The 20,670-nt window shown below is 42.6% G+C and overlaps 1 protein-coding gene across 13 annotated transcripts in view; it reads left to right on the top strand.

Moving 5' to 3' along the window:
- Positions 1-404: 404 nt before the first annotated feature.
- The window catches only part of CBR4 (carbonyl reductase 4), a 116,237-nt gene continuing 95,971 nt past the window's right edge, over positions 405-20,670 (top strand). For 6 of the 13 annotated variants that reach the window (XR_012158618.1, XR_012158617.1, XR_012158616.1 and 3 more), the window contains exons 1-6: positions 417-539; positions 2,678-2,819; positions 3,802-3,922; positions 6,161-6,297; positions 7,724-7,858; positions 14,557-14,805. Coding sequence is in view for 7 of the 13 variants with exons in the window: in XM_073341575.1 (XP_073197676.1) it covers positions 537-539; positions 2,678-2,819; positions 3,802-3,922; positions 6,161-6,297; positions 7,724-7,858; positions 14,557-14,735 (717 nt within the window). In the remaining 6 variants the exon portion in view is untranslated. The other 7 variants (XM_073341577.1, XM_073341582.1, XM_073341575.1 and 4 more) reach the window with 7 other exon arrangements.

The following is a 20,670-nucleotide window of genomic DNA, read 5'->3' as shown; positions in this document are numbered from 1 at the left end:
GTATTGACTCGTATTCAAGGTGTAACCCCCTAGAACCACCTGCTGTGACTCCAGGAACCGGGGCTTTATCGCCACCTGATAAAACTGACCAAGCCTGGATTGTGGGATGGCAGCGGGGGCAGTGGCTGGGGCAAGGGGCATGTTGTCTGGTGGGGAAGAGCGGCTGAGGTGAGGCAGCATCTACGTCGAAACCTTTGGGGGGTGGTTAATTGATGGACGATTATTCCTAGTCCCACCCAAGGATTCTGTGAGCCCCGCGCAGCAGCAGCCGGAGCTTCACCTGGGCACCCCTTACTACAAGTCCCAACATGCACTGCTCCCTAATAATACCGGCAGCTACAGGCGCTCTATCTGCGGCCCGAGCAGTCCGGCCGCCTTGCATGCCGGGAGTAGTAGTCTCTAGCAGGAGAGGCGTTCCAGTGCCCACCCGTGGACCATAAGGAAGGAAGGGGTGCGCGCGCGTTTTTCCAAGTAACAGCGCGAGCGAGGTAGGGGGAGGAACGCAGACGGGTGCCACAGAGCTCGGCGTGGTCTCCATGGTAACCGGCTACTGCTGAATCCCGAATGCCGCTGCGCCACTGTGACAAGCGCCTGAAATAGCGCGAGGCCGAGGGCGCCTGCCTCGGAACTGGGGGAGCGCGAGGCTCCAACGCTGCTTGCTCCGCCCCAGGGCGCCGGTTGCCGCTACTCCAGGCGGGATCGCCAACTGCTGCTGCTCCCCCTAGGGGAGGCTGGCGGCAGGCGCAGGCAGAGCTGGAGCTGGGGGACAGCGGGAGCGGGGGCTCGGCCCCGCACGGAGGGGCTGGGTGGGTGAACGCCCGGGGGCGCTGCCTGCCAGATCGGCCGCTCTCTGCTGGGTGGGTCCGCGCCGCTCGCGTGAAGCTCCCGTGGGTGGCGGGAGGCTGCGCTAGTTTCCTGGAGCCGAGGCTGAAAGCGGCTCCTGGGAGCTGTGCGAGCTCCTCTGGGTGTTCGCCGTTCCGGGCCGGGCCCCCGCCGTGCTCTCCCCACGCCGCCCCTGCAGGGCGGCTCTGCGCATGGAGGCCTGCAAGCCTGGGGGCCCCCTTGCAGGAAGAGTTAACAGTCCAGTTCATTCCCAGAGGTGTGAAACTCAGAAGAGCAAGTCACACCGCGTGGGCGTGGGAGAACAGTGGTGTGGAAACATCCCTGGAAGGAGAAAAGGCGCGGTTGGGACTTTGTTGTGTCCTGGGAGTGAAATGGTGTATAGCAGCTGCTGCATCTAGCGTCCCTGTCTGAGCAGATATTAGAGCTGTTCAAACTTTGACCAGAAGCCAAAATGGCCCCAGCAGCCCCAGTGGTAGAAAAGGTGCAAGACCCCGCCCCTTCACTAGACTCAGTACCAATACAGGGATAGATTTTTCTCCCTAGGACCCAGTCCATCAGGCCTTTTTCATGTGAGTAGTTCCATAATAGCCAGAGTTGGTAAAGCATTTTGAAATCCTTTGATAAAAGGTACTGTGGTATAAAACAAATGTCTGGAAAGATGAGGGTTCTGAAGTGTCTCAAAGGTGAGAATGCTGACCTTGTCCTTGTGGTAAAAGACACAGTGCAGCGATTCAATAAGGGGGAATGACCCTATAAAATCTTATTGATTCACTTCTGGGCTACACTCTGTTGAAACTGCCAGTTGTGATGGTCCTTTGTGGACCGATGATTTATTCTCACTTTTATTTTTCTTAAAGGGCATTATCAGATATTTAGAAATCTCCCAACAGATTGTATAAAACTGCTAAAAGGAGTCTGTGTAGTTCCAGAATATTTTCATGTTAAAAACCTATGTTCATAATTTCCCCTGACATAACATGGCAGTTAACTGAAAAGATACCTTTTGGCATTCTTTCCATAACCAGCAGAAAAGAAACGAGGCCTCTTTTCTACCCCCACCTCTCCCACAGGAAGCAACATTATAATGGCAAAGTGACAAATTCTACAGCCTTTATTCTGTGTTTACTAAGGTGCAAGGTTTTGGCCTGAAGTTAGGTACATACCTGCTCAAGCATCATTTCAACTCATTAAACAAGCTTTTTATTATTTAAAAGCAGAAGCAATGAACAAAATACTGTTTGGTTAGTGGCAATGTAAACACAGTATGTGTTACTAATAAAAATAGTGTATGTTATGGTTCATAGAGATACTTGGGATGAGTTTTGTAGCCATGGTCAAAAGACTGAGTGGCTTTAATATCAGAAGTGCTAATACAATAATCACATTTCGTTCTTGAGTTGGCTTTGAAAAGACTGAATTTTATAAGTATTGACTTGAGCAGGTATATAATGATCTTTACAATTATGTTACTTGGAAACTTTGTGACGCTCTTAAAATAATAGTTAAATTGTGGTTAGTGATTATCTGACTGCAAAATTGAAGATTATCTGTAATTCAAAAATTTTAGTACACTTGTTTCTCACCTGAAGATATTCCACCTTAACACATAGCTAATAATGTTTAGTTCAGCTGTTTTTGTTAAACTTTAAATATAAACAATAAACTATGAATACAGTAAGACTGAAACAACCTGATACAACAGAGTGCTGTATTCTCATTGACTTCAGTGGGAATGAAAGATAATTGGCACCATAGAGGATCAGGTCCTAAAATATTTGGTGCCAATCACTGTTGATTGTAGACTTATTTGCTGTTTGTGAATTATTCTTTGGAGATGCCCAAAGTTTGTGCCATTTTTGGAGGATCCCGAGGAATTGGAAAAGCTGTTGCACAACTGCTGGCATGGAAAGGATACCACTTGGCTGTTATTGCTAGAAATCTGGAAGTAGCTCAAACTACTGTGAATCACCTTGGGGGTATGTATATTGCTTTGTTACTGTTTATTCATGACTGTCCACTGTTTAAGTAACTGGTAAGAGTAATACAGTAATATATCTAAACTGAGCATTTTCCCAAATGCAGGTGAAAGTAAAAGGCAGAGCATCTATTTGAGAATTAAGCCAAATATAGCAAAGCAGATGGAGGATTTACTATCTGACATAGTGTGAATAATGGCCTGGGCCAGTTCTCATGATTGTCAATAGAAAAGTTCTCATTAACTTCACTGGGAGCAAGATGGTCTATTTTGTTTTTAAATTTGTGTAGTTTCAAAATGAATGTCCAGTGAATTTTGTGTATTAATTATAAAGTGCATTTAAACTATTTTTGAGTATAGTTGTGTGCACTGCTGTTTTGAAATTTAAGCCATGAAATCTCGGGCCTGACACTGGCAGGGTTTGTGGTAACTGAAAAAATGGTATTTGCAGATAGGAAAAGTGTGGAAGTGCCAAACAGCATTTAAGAACCATCCATTCTTCTGGAATTTTACAGTTATAATATTTTATAACTATAATATTCTGCATTTAAGAGCAGTTCATACAGCACTTTACTTTTTTTCCCGAATATATAATCTTCATAACACTCCTACCAGGAAGGTAAGTAAGTAATTGTTACAGACACCCTTTTACAGATGGGGTAACCTGAGATTAAGGCAGTTGTCCACGGTCATGTGAGTTGGTGACAGAAATGGCATTAAAACTTGGCAGTTCTTGGCTTCCAGCCAACCGAGACCTCAAACTGCTCTAGACCACATTGATTCGAAACTTGAAAAGGGCCAAAAAATACAAAACCCAAGGAAGTGTCGTAACTAATCAGCAGACTTCCTGAAACTTGTCCTCATTTAACTCTCCTTTGAGGTGGAGCAGATTTCTTAAATTAGAACTAGTTCAACATCTGTTTTTACTATTATTTTGCTGTTTATATTTACTGTTAGCCTAATGCAACTTCATTTCAATACAGCAGGTCATATGGCACTTAGCTGTGATGTAGCCATGGAACAAGATGTCCAAAATACATTTGAGGAGGTGGAGAAGAATTTAGGTCATGTTAATTACTTGGTTAATGCTGCTGGAGTCAACAGGTTAGTTTTATGTTGTAAGTAAGAGTAGGCCATGCATTCTTGTTGAAAGGTACTAAATATACTAACGCCTGTCTACACTGGGGGGGGGCGGGGGTTGACCGAAGATATGCAACTTCAGCTACGAGAATAGCGTCACTGAAGTCGACATATCTTAGGTCGACTTGCCACGCGTGCTCACGGCACAGGGTTGACTGCCGCCGCTCCCCCATCGACTCCGCTTCCGTCTCTCGCCATGGTGGAGCACAGGAGTCAACGGCAGAGCGATTGGGGATTGATCGATCACTACCCACCAATCCAGCGTGTAGTGTAGATGTACCCTAAGAGAGTAACTGCAAAATTAAACACATCAGTAATGGCTCTAAAAATTAATTGAAATGTATCTGAAGACTGTGTATTGTGGTCAGTGTTGTTGTAGCCAGAACAACAGATGCAAAACTTGTAGACATAATTACTGCTATGATGATCAACATCCTCCGCAACACATTTTTCAAGATCCATGGGTCTTGTACATGCACTAAATATCCCAGTAACAACTGTGAGTGTGAAATAAGACAATCACTATGCTCTTAAATGAAAAAATGGTATTTGCAGATGTCACAGAAAAATGAAACGACAAAAATGCCTTATCACCTCTGGGTGAAAAATTTTCACCAGACGATTACTCTAGGTATGACCACTCAGTTCTCATTCTCCAAGGAAACCTGCACAACACTTTCAAAAGATGAGCCTGGGAGCATAAATTCATAACTTTGCTAGACACCAAAAAACATAGACTGAATAAAGACACTGGATCTATGGCTTATTACAAGAATCTGTAACCCTTCCCTCCCCCGCATGACTTGAGAGGTACCAGCAGTGCAAGTAGGCCGGTATGCTGTACCAGCAAGCCATTTATAGCCGGTATGGCGTACCGGAAAGACACCGCAGCAGCCTTGCCAGAGGAGAGGGCTGGGGGTTCTGCTCATATCCCCGCTGGGAGGGGCAGTGGGGAAAGGAGCAGAATGCTGGCAGTTCCTCCAGTGGCTGTACCGCTCCTAGGCTCGCCCACCCAGCCCTGTCTGTGGCAGGGCTGCTGCTGTAGTACAAGGAAGGATGGAGATGCAGCTCGGGTGCTGGGAGTTCTGCTGTTTTCTCCACTGCTGCCCCTGCTGGGAGGGGCAGCGGGGAACGGAGCAGAACTCTGGCAGCTCCCTGGCCGCTGTACCACCGGCGCCCCCAGCCCTGTCTCTGGCACAGCAGGAGGAGTACAGAGCACACCTTTCCCCCCTCCTGCCCCAGGTAATATGGGATGGATGTAGGGAGGGGACGGGGAGAGCGTGGGTGCCCTGGGCTGGGGGTGGGGCAGTGAGGAGTCACACGGAGGGTCGCATGGGGTGGTCATGTGCCCCCCTTAGATGGTGCCCCCCCGTACTGGTAAGACATGGATTTTACGTGCACCACTTGGAGGTGCTTAGGGGCTATTTCTCCTTGAATAGTCCCTTGAAAAATGTGGTGTTTAGCATAAGTAGTTAATATGTTCCACCTTGTGTTTTGGCTGTGACACTAAGGATATGTCTACACTGCAATTAAATACCTGCAGGTGTCCTGTGGGTTTGTTTGTTTTTTTGTTTTGTTTTAAATACACATTAGGGCTTGGTCTGGAGCCTGAGCTTTAGGACCCTCCATAGGGTCCCAGCGCTTGGGCTCCAGCTATACCACGATTTTATGGCCTTGCGAGCCTGAGTCAGCTGACATGGGCCAGCTGTGGGTGTCTAATTGCAGTGAGGACATACCCTTCAAGTCCATTTTCCAGACCTGAAGAATAGCTCTGTGTAAGTTCGAAAGCTTGTCTTTCTCTTCAACAGGAGTTAGTCCAATAAAAGATATTACTTCACTCTCCTTGTCTTTCTGTTGTACTCACAGATATAAACTCCAGTACAAATATATATAAATATATTACAAGCGGTCAAATGTATTCGCTCAGAGGACTGTCAAACACTGTCATCCATTAGAAATTAGTGTTTGACAGTCGTCTGAGTGAATACATTTGGCCGCTTGTAATATACTATCAGCAAAATGGCTGATGCGGGCCTTATGTCTTATTACTGTGCATAATTTTTCAGTGTTATCAAGAACAGCGCTAGTGCATGTAGGGTCAAATTCTTCCCTGGTGGAACTTTATTCTGGGCAATGAAATTTGACCAGGGATGACTTAAACCAGTTTTTCAGGGTTTTTGTTTTTTTGGGCTTTTTTGACAGGGATGGCTTGTTGCTGAGAACCACATCTGAAGATATGGTATCCCAAATTAACACTAACCTTCTGGGGACAATGTTGACATGCAAAGCTGCTGTAAGGCGTATGCTTCAACAGCAAGGAGGTGCTATTGTTAACATAGGTGAGTCTCCACCTTAGGCAAGTTGAAGGTGGTTAATTGTATTTAAATGACTTTCTTAGACACAGTCTTAGAAATTTCATGTTAAAAGGTTTACCTCTAAAAACATATAGTAAGAATCCAAAACTGAAACAATTGTAGGAAATACATAATATCCTGGAATTAATATTTTACCATTGGGTCCAGTTACTTGTAGAGGGACATAATCAAATAATAAAAAAATTCTCCACATTTCATTTTGAATATATTCTGCCTATTATTGTTATGCTCCAAGCCTGGAATGAGCTTCAAATGAATAGACCTCTGTGCCCATTTGAAGCTAACTGCAAGATGAAAACCAAAGATTCCTACAACTGAAAAATAAGATATTTCCCCCCTCTATTTTCCCCAGTATATTTACCTGTCACTATTCATAGCGTTTGGTGTAAAGTTAGTTTGGTTGTTTCCTCTGGAGAGTCTGATAGATTTCTCTGTTTGTGAAAGACAGTAATATGTTAAAGAATTAGGAAAATGTGGTGAGTTGTTCCGTTTTTTTTTTTTTTTATAACCATAACAACTGGGAAGAGGATTCAAAGTCAAGTGTGATATTTAATGTTAGTTTTAATTTTAAAAAAAGACAAGATTACAGATTTACAGTGCCCCTTTAAAGCAATCCAGAAGTAACACACAGTATGAAAGGCTGAAGGAGTATTATGTTTTTTCATTTACGATGAATTTTGTGTGTGTGGTTAGTGGTTTTTTTTTTTTTTTTTATTCCTAGTTCTGCAGACCCTTACACATTCAAGTAACTTTATGCACGTGTGTTTTCTCATTAAACTCACTGAGTCACTATTTTCTTAGCCTTTCTTTTGTGAACACATTGTTCCTTTTTAAACTTTTTCAGCAACCTCTGAATGTAAGCGCAGCTCATGTCAGTGGTAAATAAAGTCCTTCTAAAAACCTTTAGTCTGCATTTCATCATGCTTTTATAATCTTCCTGTAACTTCTGCCAATTATTGCAAGTGTTTCTCTATTTTGATTTTAATTAACAATAAGGCATGGCTTTTTTTTCTCTCTAGGAGGGTATTATTCAGGGAGCTTTGCCACACACTTACTATAATTTTCTCTTGCATATTTGTACGAACTGTACATAGATAGCTGAGAGGTTTGCTGTCAGTGATAAGTTAATATGCAGGAAGCAATCTTATTTTCATTACTTTATTTGTAATCTTAACTGTCTGTCCAATAGTTAGAACTCAAATTTTCCCTTGAATACATGCCTAACTTGCAAATGGAGACTCTACATGCGTATCAAGCTCTAATAAAATTGCTGTTATTTAAAAGGATGGTGATTAAAAGTTCTGACTTCAGTAAAGCCATAACATTGCTATTGTAAAAGATTAAATTTAGCCTGTCATTTGGCCTCAGTTTGCTCTTTTGTTTGTTTTAGGAAGTATTGTTGGACTCAAGGGCAATTCTGGTCAGAGTGTGTACAGTGCCAGCAAAGCAGGGTTAGTTGGATTTTCACGCTCTCTTGCTAAAGAAGTAGCAAGAAAGAAAATTCGAGTCAACATGGTTGCTCCAGGTTAGTTCATGATTAAGATACTAAATCTCTGTACATTTTTTGTGATTACTTCAGTTATAGATCAGCAAGGTTGGAACAAAGAAGCGCTTACTATTTGCTTATTGTACTCTGAAAGTAAGAAACTATCTATAAAAATACTCTGATAGAAAAACACTGCTAAGTAGCAGGTTTTAGGCTAGTTTCCAATCAGAATGGTAATCTTTTATTTAAAATTTTTTTTTAGACAAAATTTTTTGTCTATTTTCTTACTCAGCCCATTTTTACATATGAATGTGCTTAAGGGAATAAATGTGTGCTCCTTCTGGAGTATCTATTTTAATTTTGTTTGCTTATCCTTTACTTCTGTGAACTAACCCAGTGTGGAAAAGGAAATTTAAGAAATGCTGCGTGAGGAGGAATTTCTCTTTTGTAGGAGATTCCTTTCTATATCTGCATTGTCTTTAATGTTTCAGACTCTTAGTACACAAAAGAAAATGGATAAGAGAGGGTATATTGTACTATTTCCTAATGGGACTGATCTTTCAATTTCTTAAAGGGACATATAGTTATATGGGGCAGAAAGGGGTAATTTTAAATTGTTGGATGCCAAGTAATTGTATTATTATAAATTACTAAAAATGTTTAGAGAAACTAGAAATAGTAAGCCAATTCTTACTAATTGTTTCTCTTATTGCCAATTCCAAGATGGGATTCTTTACATACCTTTGGGTACACCATAACTGAGATCAAGCAAAATAATCAAGTTATAGACCATGGCTATTTTGTTAAAGAAAGGAATAGAAAACCTTAAACAAAGCAAGACAAGTGACAGAACCCAACTAATAAACCTGTTATAGAACAGACTGTAATAGAAGCATGCCTCTCTCTGGAGAGCTTTTAGCAGAGATTACGTCTCTGAGAGTGGACTTGCCTTTGGTGTGGCACTTTTTTCTCTTTGTAAATTGAAACGAAGGCCATATTTCCCAGAATTAGTATGAAACCAGACTTAGTCTATCCTTAGAGAACAAAGAATGTTTGTATTCTTTGCAAAATAATTTCAAAAACAGGTAGATCCTGTTTGGTATATATCATTGATAACCACAACATGCTATAATTGGGCAGAGTAAGCAATTTTTACTAAATTCCATGAAATCCAAGAAAATATTTAAATCACTTACTTAGAAGAAGCCATTTAAGGGGCTGTCTTGAGACTGGCCAGTTAAGAATCTTATATCCAATTAAATTCCACTGTTTCTGTATTTACTGATGTTTAGCCCTGTCAAGTTTCCTCCCCCACTCTGAACTCTAGGGTACAGATGTGGGGACCTGCATGAAAACCTCCTAAGCTTACTTTTACCAGCTTAGGTTAAAACTTCTCCAAGGTACAAATTAATTTTATCTTTTGTCCTTGGAATAACCACTGCCACCACCAAACTCTAACTGGGTTTACTGGGAAACGTAGTTTGGACACGTCTTTCCCCCCAAAATCCTCCCAACCCTTGCACCCCACTTCCTGGGAAAGGTTGGGTAAAAATCCTCACCAATTTGCATAGGTGACCACAGACCCAAACCCTTGGATCTGAGAACAATGAAAAAGCATTCAGTTTTCTTACAAGAAGACTTTTAATAGAAATAGAAGTAAAGGAATTGCCCCTGTAAAATCAGGATGATAGGTACCTTACAGGGTAATTAGATTCAAAACACAGAGAATCCCTCTAGGCAAAACCTTAAGTTACAAAAAAGACACACAGACAGAAATAGTCATTCTATTCAGCACAATTCTTTTCTCAGCCATTTAAAGAAATCATAATCTAACGCATACCTAGCTAGATTACTTACTAAAAGTTCTAAGACTCCATTCCTGGTCTATCCCCGGCAAAGCAGCATACCAACAGACACAGACCCTTTGTTTCTCTCCCTCCTCCCAGCTATTGAAAGTATCTTGTCTCCTCATTGGTCATTTTGGTCAGGTGCCAGCGAGGTTACCTTTAGCTTCTTAACCCTTTACAGGTGAGAGGATTTTTCCTCTGGCCAGGAGGGATTTTAAAGGGGTTTACCCTTCCCTTTACATTTATGACAAGCCCCATTTCTTCTCCAAGAATATACAGTTTAACCTTTTGGTGAATAACAAGAGAAACTATTAATATTTTAAGTTATTGCATTTCACTATTCCAATAAAATAATTAGTTTTAAATCTAATCCTTTAGCAGTGTCTTAGTTTATCTCACCATTGTTAAAATCTTGAGGAGGTTTTCTTAGGTTGGTTTCTTTTTGAGTCTTCTGTGTTTTATCATTGCTGTGGCACCTTGCTTGTAGATGTGGACTGGGTGAATTGTGTAGTGCTTGCTGTTTTTAAGCAGGCTAGAGAGGATGTGTGTGAGGGGTTCTCATTTCAGAGGGTTGGTTTTTTTTATACTTTTCCTGTTTTCATGAAATTATAGGACAGTAAGCCTCTTTCAGACATGTTTAGATTCAAAGTTTGTTGCTGTCTCTCTTTCATTGGCACCTTGCTTGCAGGGTTAGATTAGGTGACACCTTTTATCTCCTGAATATGCAGTCTGCTTAATGAATATGCAACATTTCTCTAAGTGCCTTTGTTCTTCACATCAGCCACATTATCAGAGGCTTGTTCACCTGCACATCTACCAATGTGATATATGCCATCGTGTGCCAGCAATGCCCCTCTGCCATGTACATTGGCCAAACCGGACAGTCTCTATGTAAAAGAATATATGGACACAAATCAGGCGTCAAGAATTGTAACATTCAAAAACCAGTCGGAGAACACTTCAATCTCCCTGGTCACTCAATTACAAACCTAAAAGTGGCAATACTACAACAAAAAACTTCAAAAACAGACTCCAACGAGAAACGGTGAATTGGAATTAATTTGCAAACTGGACACCATTAAATTAGGCTTGAATAGAGACTGGGAGTGGATGGGTCATTACACAAAGTAAAACTATTTCCCCATGCTTATTTTCCCACACACACCCCCTTCACTGTTACTCACACCTTCTTGTCAACTGTTGGAAATGGGCCATCCTGATTATCACTACAAAAGGTTTTTTTTCCTCCTGCTGATAATATCTCACCTTAACTGATCATTCTCGTTATAGTGGGTATGGCAACACCCATTTTTTCAGTGTGTGTGTGTATCTTCCTACTGTATTTTCCACTGCATGCATCCGATGAAATGGGTTTTAGCCCACGAAAGCTTATGCTCAAATAAATTCGTTTGTCTCTAAGGTGTCACAAGTCATTCTTTTTTTGCTGATACAGACTAACACGGCTACCACTCTGAAACCTTTGTTGTTCTTGAATGGCAAAAGCCTCAGATAAATTTAAAAGTTAAAATTAACATTTTTTTTCTTTTTAGTCGGTTCATTTTCTGAAATTTCCAATTTTATTAGTTTGACGGGAAATGAAGTGGTTTTCAAAAAGCCCAAACATTCCTGTCAAGGTGGATTTGATTTAAATCATGATTTAAATTACTAGTCAGGAAGACTCGATTTAATCATGGATTTCTACATAAAAGTGCATTTTTTTGTTATAACCTTAATACATATTCTTCACAACTCCGAGAGAGATGTAGGTTTCATTTTCACACTATACATTTTTAAAGTGATTTATTTTGAAAACTTTTCAGGTTAGTTTTACAGCTATATCAGAAAATGATGATTGTTTGGTTATTTCATTAACCAAAGGTAATTGAAGCAGCAATTTATGAAGTCATTGGGAGGTGAACGATCTCCAATTCAACAGGTTAATCATTAATATTTGAAGAATTTTCTTGCCATGCTGTATTAAGAGGAGAACATCACCAGACAGACATTTAAATTTTTTATTTAACTAAAACAACAACTTTGTGTATTCTGGATTTTTTTCTTCAACAGCAAACATATAATATTTTAATAAAACAAGCATGAATTTTTGAATTTAGTTAAACATTCAAGTTTTTTAAAATCGGGTTTGTTGTTGTTAAAATAGTTTTTAACTAAAGTAGTTAAATGAAATATTTAAAAATAAATAAATAAATCAACGATGTCAGCCAGGTCAACATGAGAAACTTAAAATTTTGGCTTCTGCAGCCTACTTAATTATTTTGACTTTCATTTTCCCGTTCATAATCTGGAAAAGAAAAACAATCTTTCCTGCTTTTTCAGGTCCCAAATGGTTTCTCTATTTGGAATGAATTAGTCCAAAGGAAGAAAATATTCTTTCTACACCGGCAGAAGAAGCTACTGCTTTGAAATGAGAGATTATCATTTCAGCTGTCTCTGAATCCAAGTGTTTAAGTGATTTCCACCAGTTCACTGGTGTGACTTTCTTTAAAACATCATCAGCAAACATATATTTCTTGAATCGTTTACCCTTAGCTCTGAAGTTTATTATAGTTGGCATTATGGAGGGATGATTGCTGGATGTCCATGTCATAGCCAACTCCTCTTCCTCAGCAGTTAAGATTTGACTCTGGTACCGAGTATTGAGAATATTTGCAAGAAAATGAGCTGGAGATGGTGTTTGTCCCATTTGTTTTTTTTAATGCTTGTAGTTTAATTCTGTCATTGCAAATTTGTCTTTTTAAGATGTCCCTCAGTTCCTTCCAAATTTCAATAGCGTCAGCAGTAAAACAGCTATTTCCCTGCATTTTGTTCAAGGCTATAGAAATAGGCTTCAGGGTACTCAGCATGTGTTCAACATTTCTCTTAAGCCCAACGTTGAGAACTCTGTCTGTGACAATACGATCTATTTTTTCACGATTTTGTTCACAAACTGTCATCAGGTTAGGCCAGTTCTTGATATAGTGCTCAAAACAGTCCACTACTGAGTTCCATCGCATGTCTTGTGGGAGAGTTAGCTTGGTTCCTCCCACTTCTTTCAGAGCAGCTGCTGCAAAGTGGTTGTTACGGAAGTGTTTTGGAATTTCAACAACGTTAGCCTTTATTTCTGGAACACTGAAGTTTTTGGCTAGGAGATGCATCAAATGAGCACTGCAATCGTATGTTAGCTTGAGACTCTCTTCTAAATAATTTCTTCTCATCTTGGATACATTTGCGGCATTGTCTGTGAATAAGCTGCATACTAGATATTTTGAATTTTTTTCCCACAGTTTGTTATAGCTTTTACTGCTGCTACTTGTAAGTATTCTGCTGTGTGTGCATTTCCTGATGTATCAATTGTTTCTGTAAGGAAGACAGTCCCTTCTTCTGTTGTCACATAAGCACATACAAGAGGATTATTGTGGACATTGCTCCACCCATCAAAACTCAGGTTAACAATTTCACCCTCTAGACCTTATGCACACTGCTCAATTTCTTTTTCATACGCTTTTTCCAGCAATTTGCCTGCAACATCTGCTCTGTGGTGGAGGTGCAGAATTCATGCCCCTGCAAATTTCTTTGCTTCCCCACAGAAAAATGACTTTCTGACAGGGAAGCATAGGGAAGCTGCAAGAGCAGTCACTCATCACTCCCTAGCAGTGCAGGTACATCGGAGCAGCCAGCAGAGAGGTAAATCACGGTGGGGCTGGAATTAGCTGCTAGTCCATCTTGGCTGGAGGCAGGAGAGGACGGGACTTATTCCCCTGCAAGGAGTGGCAGGGGCTGTGTCAGACCTACCCCCAGAAACCTCCTCTGCTTCCTGCCCCCATAGCTCCTCCGCTGATGCGGGAGGGGTCACTGAATGGGGAGCTGCTCCCCCATCCACCCAACCCCTGTGCATTCAGATCTCCCATATCCAGACACCCCCGCCAAGCTTTACTCCGTACACCTAGAACCTCCCTAGCCCTCCATATCTGAACTCCACTGCAATGAACCTCAACCCCCTGCACCCAGACCCCTTGCCTCTGGACCCTCACTCCTACATCCAGACCACGCTTCCTCCCTCCCCCCCCCGAGCTGCCTGTACTCAAACCCCCACACTGATGTGCCTCACCTCCCTGCACCAACCTGAGTCCCCACATCCAGACCTTGATGCCACTGAACCCCAACTAGCTGCACCCAGACCCCTCCGCTGTGACCCAACCGCCTTCTCCTGGAAGCCCCCCAAGGAGCCTCTGTGAATCCAGATCCCCCAACATCTAGATTCCCCCACTGAGATTGTCCCACACAGAACCCTCTCACCCCACACCTGGATCCCCCCACACTGAGCCCATTCGCACTTGGGTCCTGCCTGGTTGAGGCTGCCTGCCCCACATTTGGTGCACCTGATGCAAAGGGGCAGAGCTCCAGGGATTTTCTGGGGCAGGTCCAGGCCTTGTGTTAGAGTCGGGTGCGGCCTCACCGCAGAGTCCGTGTCCCAAGGGTGGGTGGTGATGGGAGGGCTGTGGGGTGATCTGTCACCTTCATGCAGCCAGTGGCATGTGCTCCCCACAGCCATGCTGGAGCCTCTGCATTTATTTATTGACAAATAAAACTTGCAAAACTTTAAAATATTGTGTGCAGAATTTTTTATTTTTTGGTGCAGAATGCCCTCAGGAGTAATAGAGAGTGTGTGTGTGCGTGTGCACACAAAATGTATTTGCACTGAGATTGGATTGACTCTCAGTGAAATAACTATGCTATGTTTTTTCATTAACTTACTTTACATTGGATAAGGATAGGACTCAAGGATCTTATAGAGCCACTATATCATACCAGGATTTCTTACAGACTTCTACAGCTACTCTCATCAAATTCTGCTTACATTTTATGTCACAAACATTTTTTCTCTCTTAGGCTTTGTTCACACAGAGATGACTGCACATTTGAAGGAAGATCAGTTGAAGAAAACTATTCCTCTTGGAAGATTTGGAGAGCCTGATGAAGTTGCACAAGCTGTTGTCTTTCTTCTGGAGTCTCCCTATATTACAGGGCATATTCTAGTTGTAGATGGAGGCTTGCAGCTTCTAATTTAAATGCTACAACAGTACTTATAAAATGACTTGAATGGAGGAAAAAATAAACTTGGCTGATGAAGATTCTGAGGTGTGTAATCAAGATGATGCTTTCATGAGTGAACACTTTTTAATCAAAACAGTAAAATAATAATGTATAAGTTAAATAGTAAACTCTAGAACGTAAGGTTGTAATGTAATATGTACATTGGTCAGTTAACTAAAGCCTGCATATAGGATGCCAAATGAGGAAATGCATGGTGGATGCATCATAGAACTTTTTTTCATAACTTCTCTGAAGAGGTGGGGAAATGGTAATGATACTGAATCACACATTAAAATTAAATAAGTTTTTTCTGAAATGCCATTCACATTTTATGTTTTGGGATAGAATGGGAGCATCACTCTGAAGGGTCCTATAGCACAACAAGACTTATAATATTTCTAAGCCTGTTCACTGGTCAGTGGTTGTGGTTGCTTAGTTGACCAAATATTTCAAATGTTTCTTTTCAGAAGAAATGGCATCATGTGTAACAAAATGGTAAACACCTCTGTAGGAGGAAGGTCCTCACCTTTTTGCTTTTATTCTCCTACCAAATATTTCCTAATCAATCCATTTCTGTAGTGCTATCTAATACATGTAAATGGTTTCTTTTATTTCTTGTCTGTAGCTAAGGCAATGGAGCTGGAAGTTTCATAGCTCTCTAGCATAACTGAACTGCCTTCAGGGGATTGAAATAGAGTGCAGTGAAAAGCATTAATCTTGTGTAGAACATAGGTTTCTGAATCCTGTTCTCAAATATGGGTTCAACTCCCATTGAAATGGGTAGCAGTTGTGAGTGCGTGTTGAGGTCATTGCTTGGTCACTGGAGTGTCAGATGCCACTTCAGTACAATGTTTCTATGCCAGTATTTTAAATCTGAACTGAAATTAGCAGTATAGCCGTCATCCTTTCCACATTTTCCACAGGGACTTCATTTGACCATGGTGACCTAAACCTGGAGGTGAGTGGGATACCAGGAGGAAACGTAAGGAGGAGGGTATAGGACGGGAAGCCTCCTGATTCATATTGAGAAAGTAGGGCAATCTGCTAGTTTTCTTATGTGCATGTGCATGAATGCAAGAAACATGGGAAACAAGCAGGAAGAATTGGAAGTCCTGGCACAATCAAGAAACTATGGAATTGGAATAACAGAAACTTGGTGGGGCAGTTTATATGACTGGAGCGCTGTCATGGATGGGTATAAACTGTTCAGGAAGGACGGGTACGGGAAGAAAGGTGGAGGAGTTGCATTGTATCTAAGAGTGGTATGATTGCTCAGAGCTCCAATTTGAAACTGGAGAAAAGCCTGTTGAGAGTCTTTTGAGGCGAGAGCAACAAGGGTGATGTGGTGGGCGTGTGCTATAGATCACCAGATCAGAAGGATGAGGTAGACGAGGCTTTCTTCGGACAACTAACTGAAGTCTCCAGATCACAGGCCCTGGTTCTAATGGGGGACTTCAGTCACCCTGACATGTGCTGAGAGAGCAATACAGCAGTGCACAGAAAATCCAGGAAGTTTTTGAAGAGTGTTGGGGATAACTTCCTGGTGCAAGTGCTGGAGGAACCAACTAGGGGCCGTGCTCCTCTTGACCTGCTGCTTACAAACAGGGAAGATTGGTAGGAGAAGTAGAAGTGGGTGGCAACCTAGGCAGCAGTGACCATAAGATGGTTGAGCTCAGGATCCTGACGAAAGAAAGAAAGAAGAGTAGCAAAATACAGACCCTGGACTTCAGAAAAGCAGACTTAGGGCTTGGCTACACTTGTGAGTTACAGCGCAATAAAGGAGCCCTGGGTGCACTAGCTTGCTACCCGTCCACACTGTCAAGGCACGTAGAGCGCTCTGACTCTGCGGTTACAGCGCTGCTGGTACTCCACCTTGGCGAGTGGAAAAACGTTTGCTGCACCCTCGCTGGAGCGCTGCAGCGCCAGTGTGGACAAGGTGTTGCCTTACTGCGCTCTGATCAGCTTCCAGAAATGTCCCATAATCCCCTTAAGTCAAGTGGCCACTCTTGTCATTGTTTGGAATCGGCTGTAGGAATGCGGAAATGCCCTTTGAAAGCTCAGTTTCTGACAGCCAGCTGCTTATCTGCTCCAAGACAAAGCAACCATTAGTGTGGAATGCTGTGTGAGAGAGAGAGAGAGGGGCGAGGGGGGTCTGCTGCTGTCTGAACTGACAAGACAGCATGCTGACGCTTTCAGCCCCCCCCAACCCAGTCTCTCTCTCTCTCTCTCTCTGCCCCCCACATACACACAACACATTCCCTGTCACACTCCACCCCTCCACCCCATTTGAAAAGCACGTTGCAGCCACTTGCATGCTGGGATAGCTGCCAGCTCCCAATGCTGCTGCAAGTGCCACAAATGCGGCCACGCCAGTGCGGTTGAAGCTGTCCGTATGGACAGACTGCCGTGCTTTCCCTACTGTGCTCTACGAAGGCTGATTTAACTCAAAGCGCTCTACATCTGCAAGTGTAGCCATGCCCTTAGACTCCCTTAGGGAAATGATGGGCAGGATCCCCGGGGAGGCTAATATGAGGGGGCAAGGAGTCCAGGAAAGCTGGCTGTATTTTAAAGAAATCCATATGGACGGCGTAGGAACAAACCTTCCCAAGGTGCGGAAAGAATAGTAAATATGGCAGGTGACCAGCTTGGCTTAACAGGGAAATCTTTGGTGGGCTTAAACTCAAAAAGGAAGCTTAAAAGAAGTGGAAATTTGGACAGATGACTAGGAAGGTATATAAAAATACTGCTAGAGCATGCAGGGGTGTAGTCAGGAAGGCCAAGGCACAATTGGACTTGCAGCTAGTAAGGGATGTGAAGGGTAACAAGAAGGGTTTCTACAGTTATGTTAGTAACAAGAAGGAGGTCAGGGAAAGTGTGGGACCTTTACTGAATGGGGGAGGCAGCATAGTGACAGATGATGTGGAAAAGCTGAAATACTCAGTGCTTTTTTTTGCCTCGGTCTTCACAGAGAAGGGCTGCTCCCAGACTGCTGCACTGCGCAACACAGCATGGGGAGCAGATGAGCAGCCCTCAGTGGTGAAAGAACAGGTTAAGAACTGTTTAGAAAAGCTGGACATGCACAAGTCCATGGGTCCAAATATAATGCATCCAAGGGTGCTTATGGAGTTGGCTGATGTGATTGCAGAGCCATGGGCCATTATCTTTGAAAATTCTTGGTGATCAGAGGAGGTCCTGGATGATTGGAAAAAGGCAAATATAGTGCCCATATTTAAAAAGGGAAAAAAGAGAACCCGGGGAGGTACAGACAGGTTAGCCTCACTTCAGTTCCCAGCAAAATCATGGACCAGGTCCTCAAGGAATCCATTTTGAAGTACTTGGAGGAGAGGAAGGTGATCAGGAACAGTCAACATGGATTCACTAAGGGCAAGTCATGCCTGACCAACCTGATTGCCTTCTATGATGAGATAACTGGCTCTGTGGATATGGGGAAAGTGGTGGATGTGATATATCTTGACTTCAGCAAAGTTTTTGATATGGTCTCCCACAGTATTCGTGCCAGCAAGTTTCAAAAGGTATGTATTGGAAGAATGGACTATAAGGTGGATAGAAAGCTGGCTAGATCATCAGACTCAACAGGTAGTGATCAACAGTTCGATGTCTAGTTGGCAGCCGGTGTGCAGCGAAGTGCCCCAGGGGTCGGTCCTGGGGCCGGTTTTGTTCAACATGTTTAATGATCTGGATGATGGGATTAATTGCATGCTCAGCAAGTTTGCAGATGACAGTAAACTGTGGGGAAAGGTAGATACGATGGAGGGTAGGGATAGGGCCCAGAGTGACCTAGACAAATTGGAGGATTGGGCCAAAAGACATTTGATGAGGTTCAACAAGGACAAGTGCAGAGTTCTGCACTTAGGAAGAAAGAATCCCATGCACTGCTACAGGCTGGGGACTGACTGGCTAAGCAGCAGTTCTGCAGAAAAGGACCTGGAGATTACAGTGGACAAGAAGGAGGATTCTCTGCTCCTTGAAGTCTTTAAACAATGATTTGAGGACTTCAATAGCTCAGACATAGGTGAGAGGTTTTTCGCAGGAGTGGGTGGGATTCTGTGGCCTGCGTTGTCCAGGAGGTCAGACTAGATGATCATAATGGTCCCTTCTGACCTTTGTTTCTATGAATCTAAGCTGGATATGAGTCAGCAGTGTGCCCTTGTTGCCAAGAAGTCCAATGGCATATTGGGCTGTATTAGTAGGAGCATTGCCAGCAGATCAAGGGAAGTGATTATTCCCCTCTATTCGGAACTGGTGAGGCTGCACCTGGACTATTGCATCCAGTTTTGGTCCCCCCACTTCAGAAGGGATGTGAACAAATTGGAGAGAGTCCAGCGGAGGGCAACGGAAATGATAAGGAGGCTGAGGGAACTGGGGTTATTTAGTCTGCAGAAGAGAAGAGTGAGGGGGGATTTGATAGCAGCCTTCAGTTACCTTAAAGGGGGTTCCAAAGAGGATGGAGCTTGGCTGTTCTCTGTGGTGGCAGATGACAGAACAAGGAGCAATGGTCTCGAGTTGCAGTGGGGGAGGTCTAGGTTGGATATTAGGAAACACTATTTCACTAGGAGGGTGGTGAAGCACTGGAATGTGTTACCTAGGGAGGTAGTGGAATCTCCATCCTTAGAGGTTTTCAAGGCCCAGCTTGACAAAGCCTTGGCTGGGATGATTTAGTTGGTGTTGGTCCCGCTTTGAGCAGAGGATTGGACTAGATGACCTCCTGAGGTCTCTTCCAACCCTAATATTCTATGATTTACAAGCCACTTTTCTGTCTGAAATCCTATGTATGTAAATGGTATCGTGTCCTCTCAGTGACTGAAAAAAATAGTTTGATATTTAAAAACCAAATATTTCCAAAATATGAAGCCAAAGGATGTTGGTCCATAGCTGCCTTTTTACCAGTCTGGCAGAAGAGTCAGTAAACTGGCTGCTATTTATACCTTGTCCTTTCTATCTTGCAAGAAAATTGGGTTACGTGACATGTGGTGACTGTTGGCCTAACTCCCATTTTCTTCCAGTGACTAAAAATAACTTGTTTTGAGTGAGCCCTACTGCCCTAATTATTATCATTGTTTCAGCAAAGTATGGGACCTTTTTCCAATTGGTTGGTTTATTAGCAATAGTGGTGTTTTGTGTTACTTTTGTGAACAAAGTTTCATGTTACATTTTTCCTGTTGGTGGATACAGTGGTGCTCTTACATATGTCAGAATGCCATTATACGTCGTTTTAGGCAATGTGACTAATAATGGTTTATTGCCTATTCCAGTCAGTTCTTAATTTCCCCTTCATTTTCCAAATTAACACTCTCTTGCATGTCTCAGTCCTCAAAGTTTGATTCCTTACTGCATGTCCTCCAGTGACAGAGGGCCTAGTGTGCTATTTATACTCTCTGGTTCTTTGATAGGATAGGGTTGTCACTGGAGCCGTATGTTACCCATAGTTGGCTCTTTGGGGTGTGGGCTCAACATGAGACTCGGTGAGACAGGCTATGTTGTATAGATCCCTTTTTTCTTAACTACAAGTTCACTGTGATTCCTGTAGTCAGAATTTATCCAGTCTTTACTCTTACCTGACTTATAAAAACAGGTAGCTGCAGTGCTCTGGACTTTTAGTAGCTTTTGGAAGCATAGTGTAATTCATATTCTATCAACAAGATCTTCAAGTGGGACTCATGCACTGTACTTTTCAGACTAGCGTGTACTCTTCTGCCAGGAACTGCAGCAGGAGAGCAGTGGACAGGCTTGCTTCCCCACTGGGGGAAAAATATGCAGGAAAGGTGTTAGGCAGCTGATAGATAAATTATACAATGCAATAAATTATATTCAGTGAAGGGATTTTTTTTTTTGCCGCTTGAGGGCAGTATAACCAAAGGTATAATCATATGGGAAATTGAATGATTCAGA

Source organism: Lepidochelys kempii, chromosome 4, assembly GCF_965140265.1.
Source record: "Lepidochelys kempii isolate rLepKem1 chromosome 4, rLepKem1.hap2, whole genome shotgun sequence".
In the NCBI taxonomy this organism is placed as follows: Eukaryota; Metazoa; Chordata; order Testudines; family Cheloniidae; genus Lepidochelys; species Lepidochelys kempii.
Note: the sequence above shows the minus strand (reverse complement) of the source record. Positions and strands in the feature narration are given on the sequence as shown.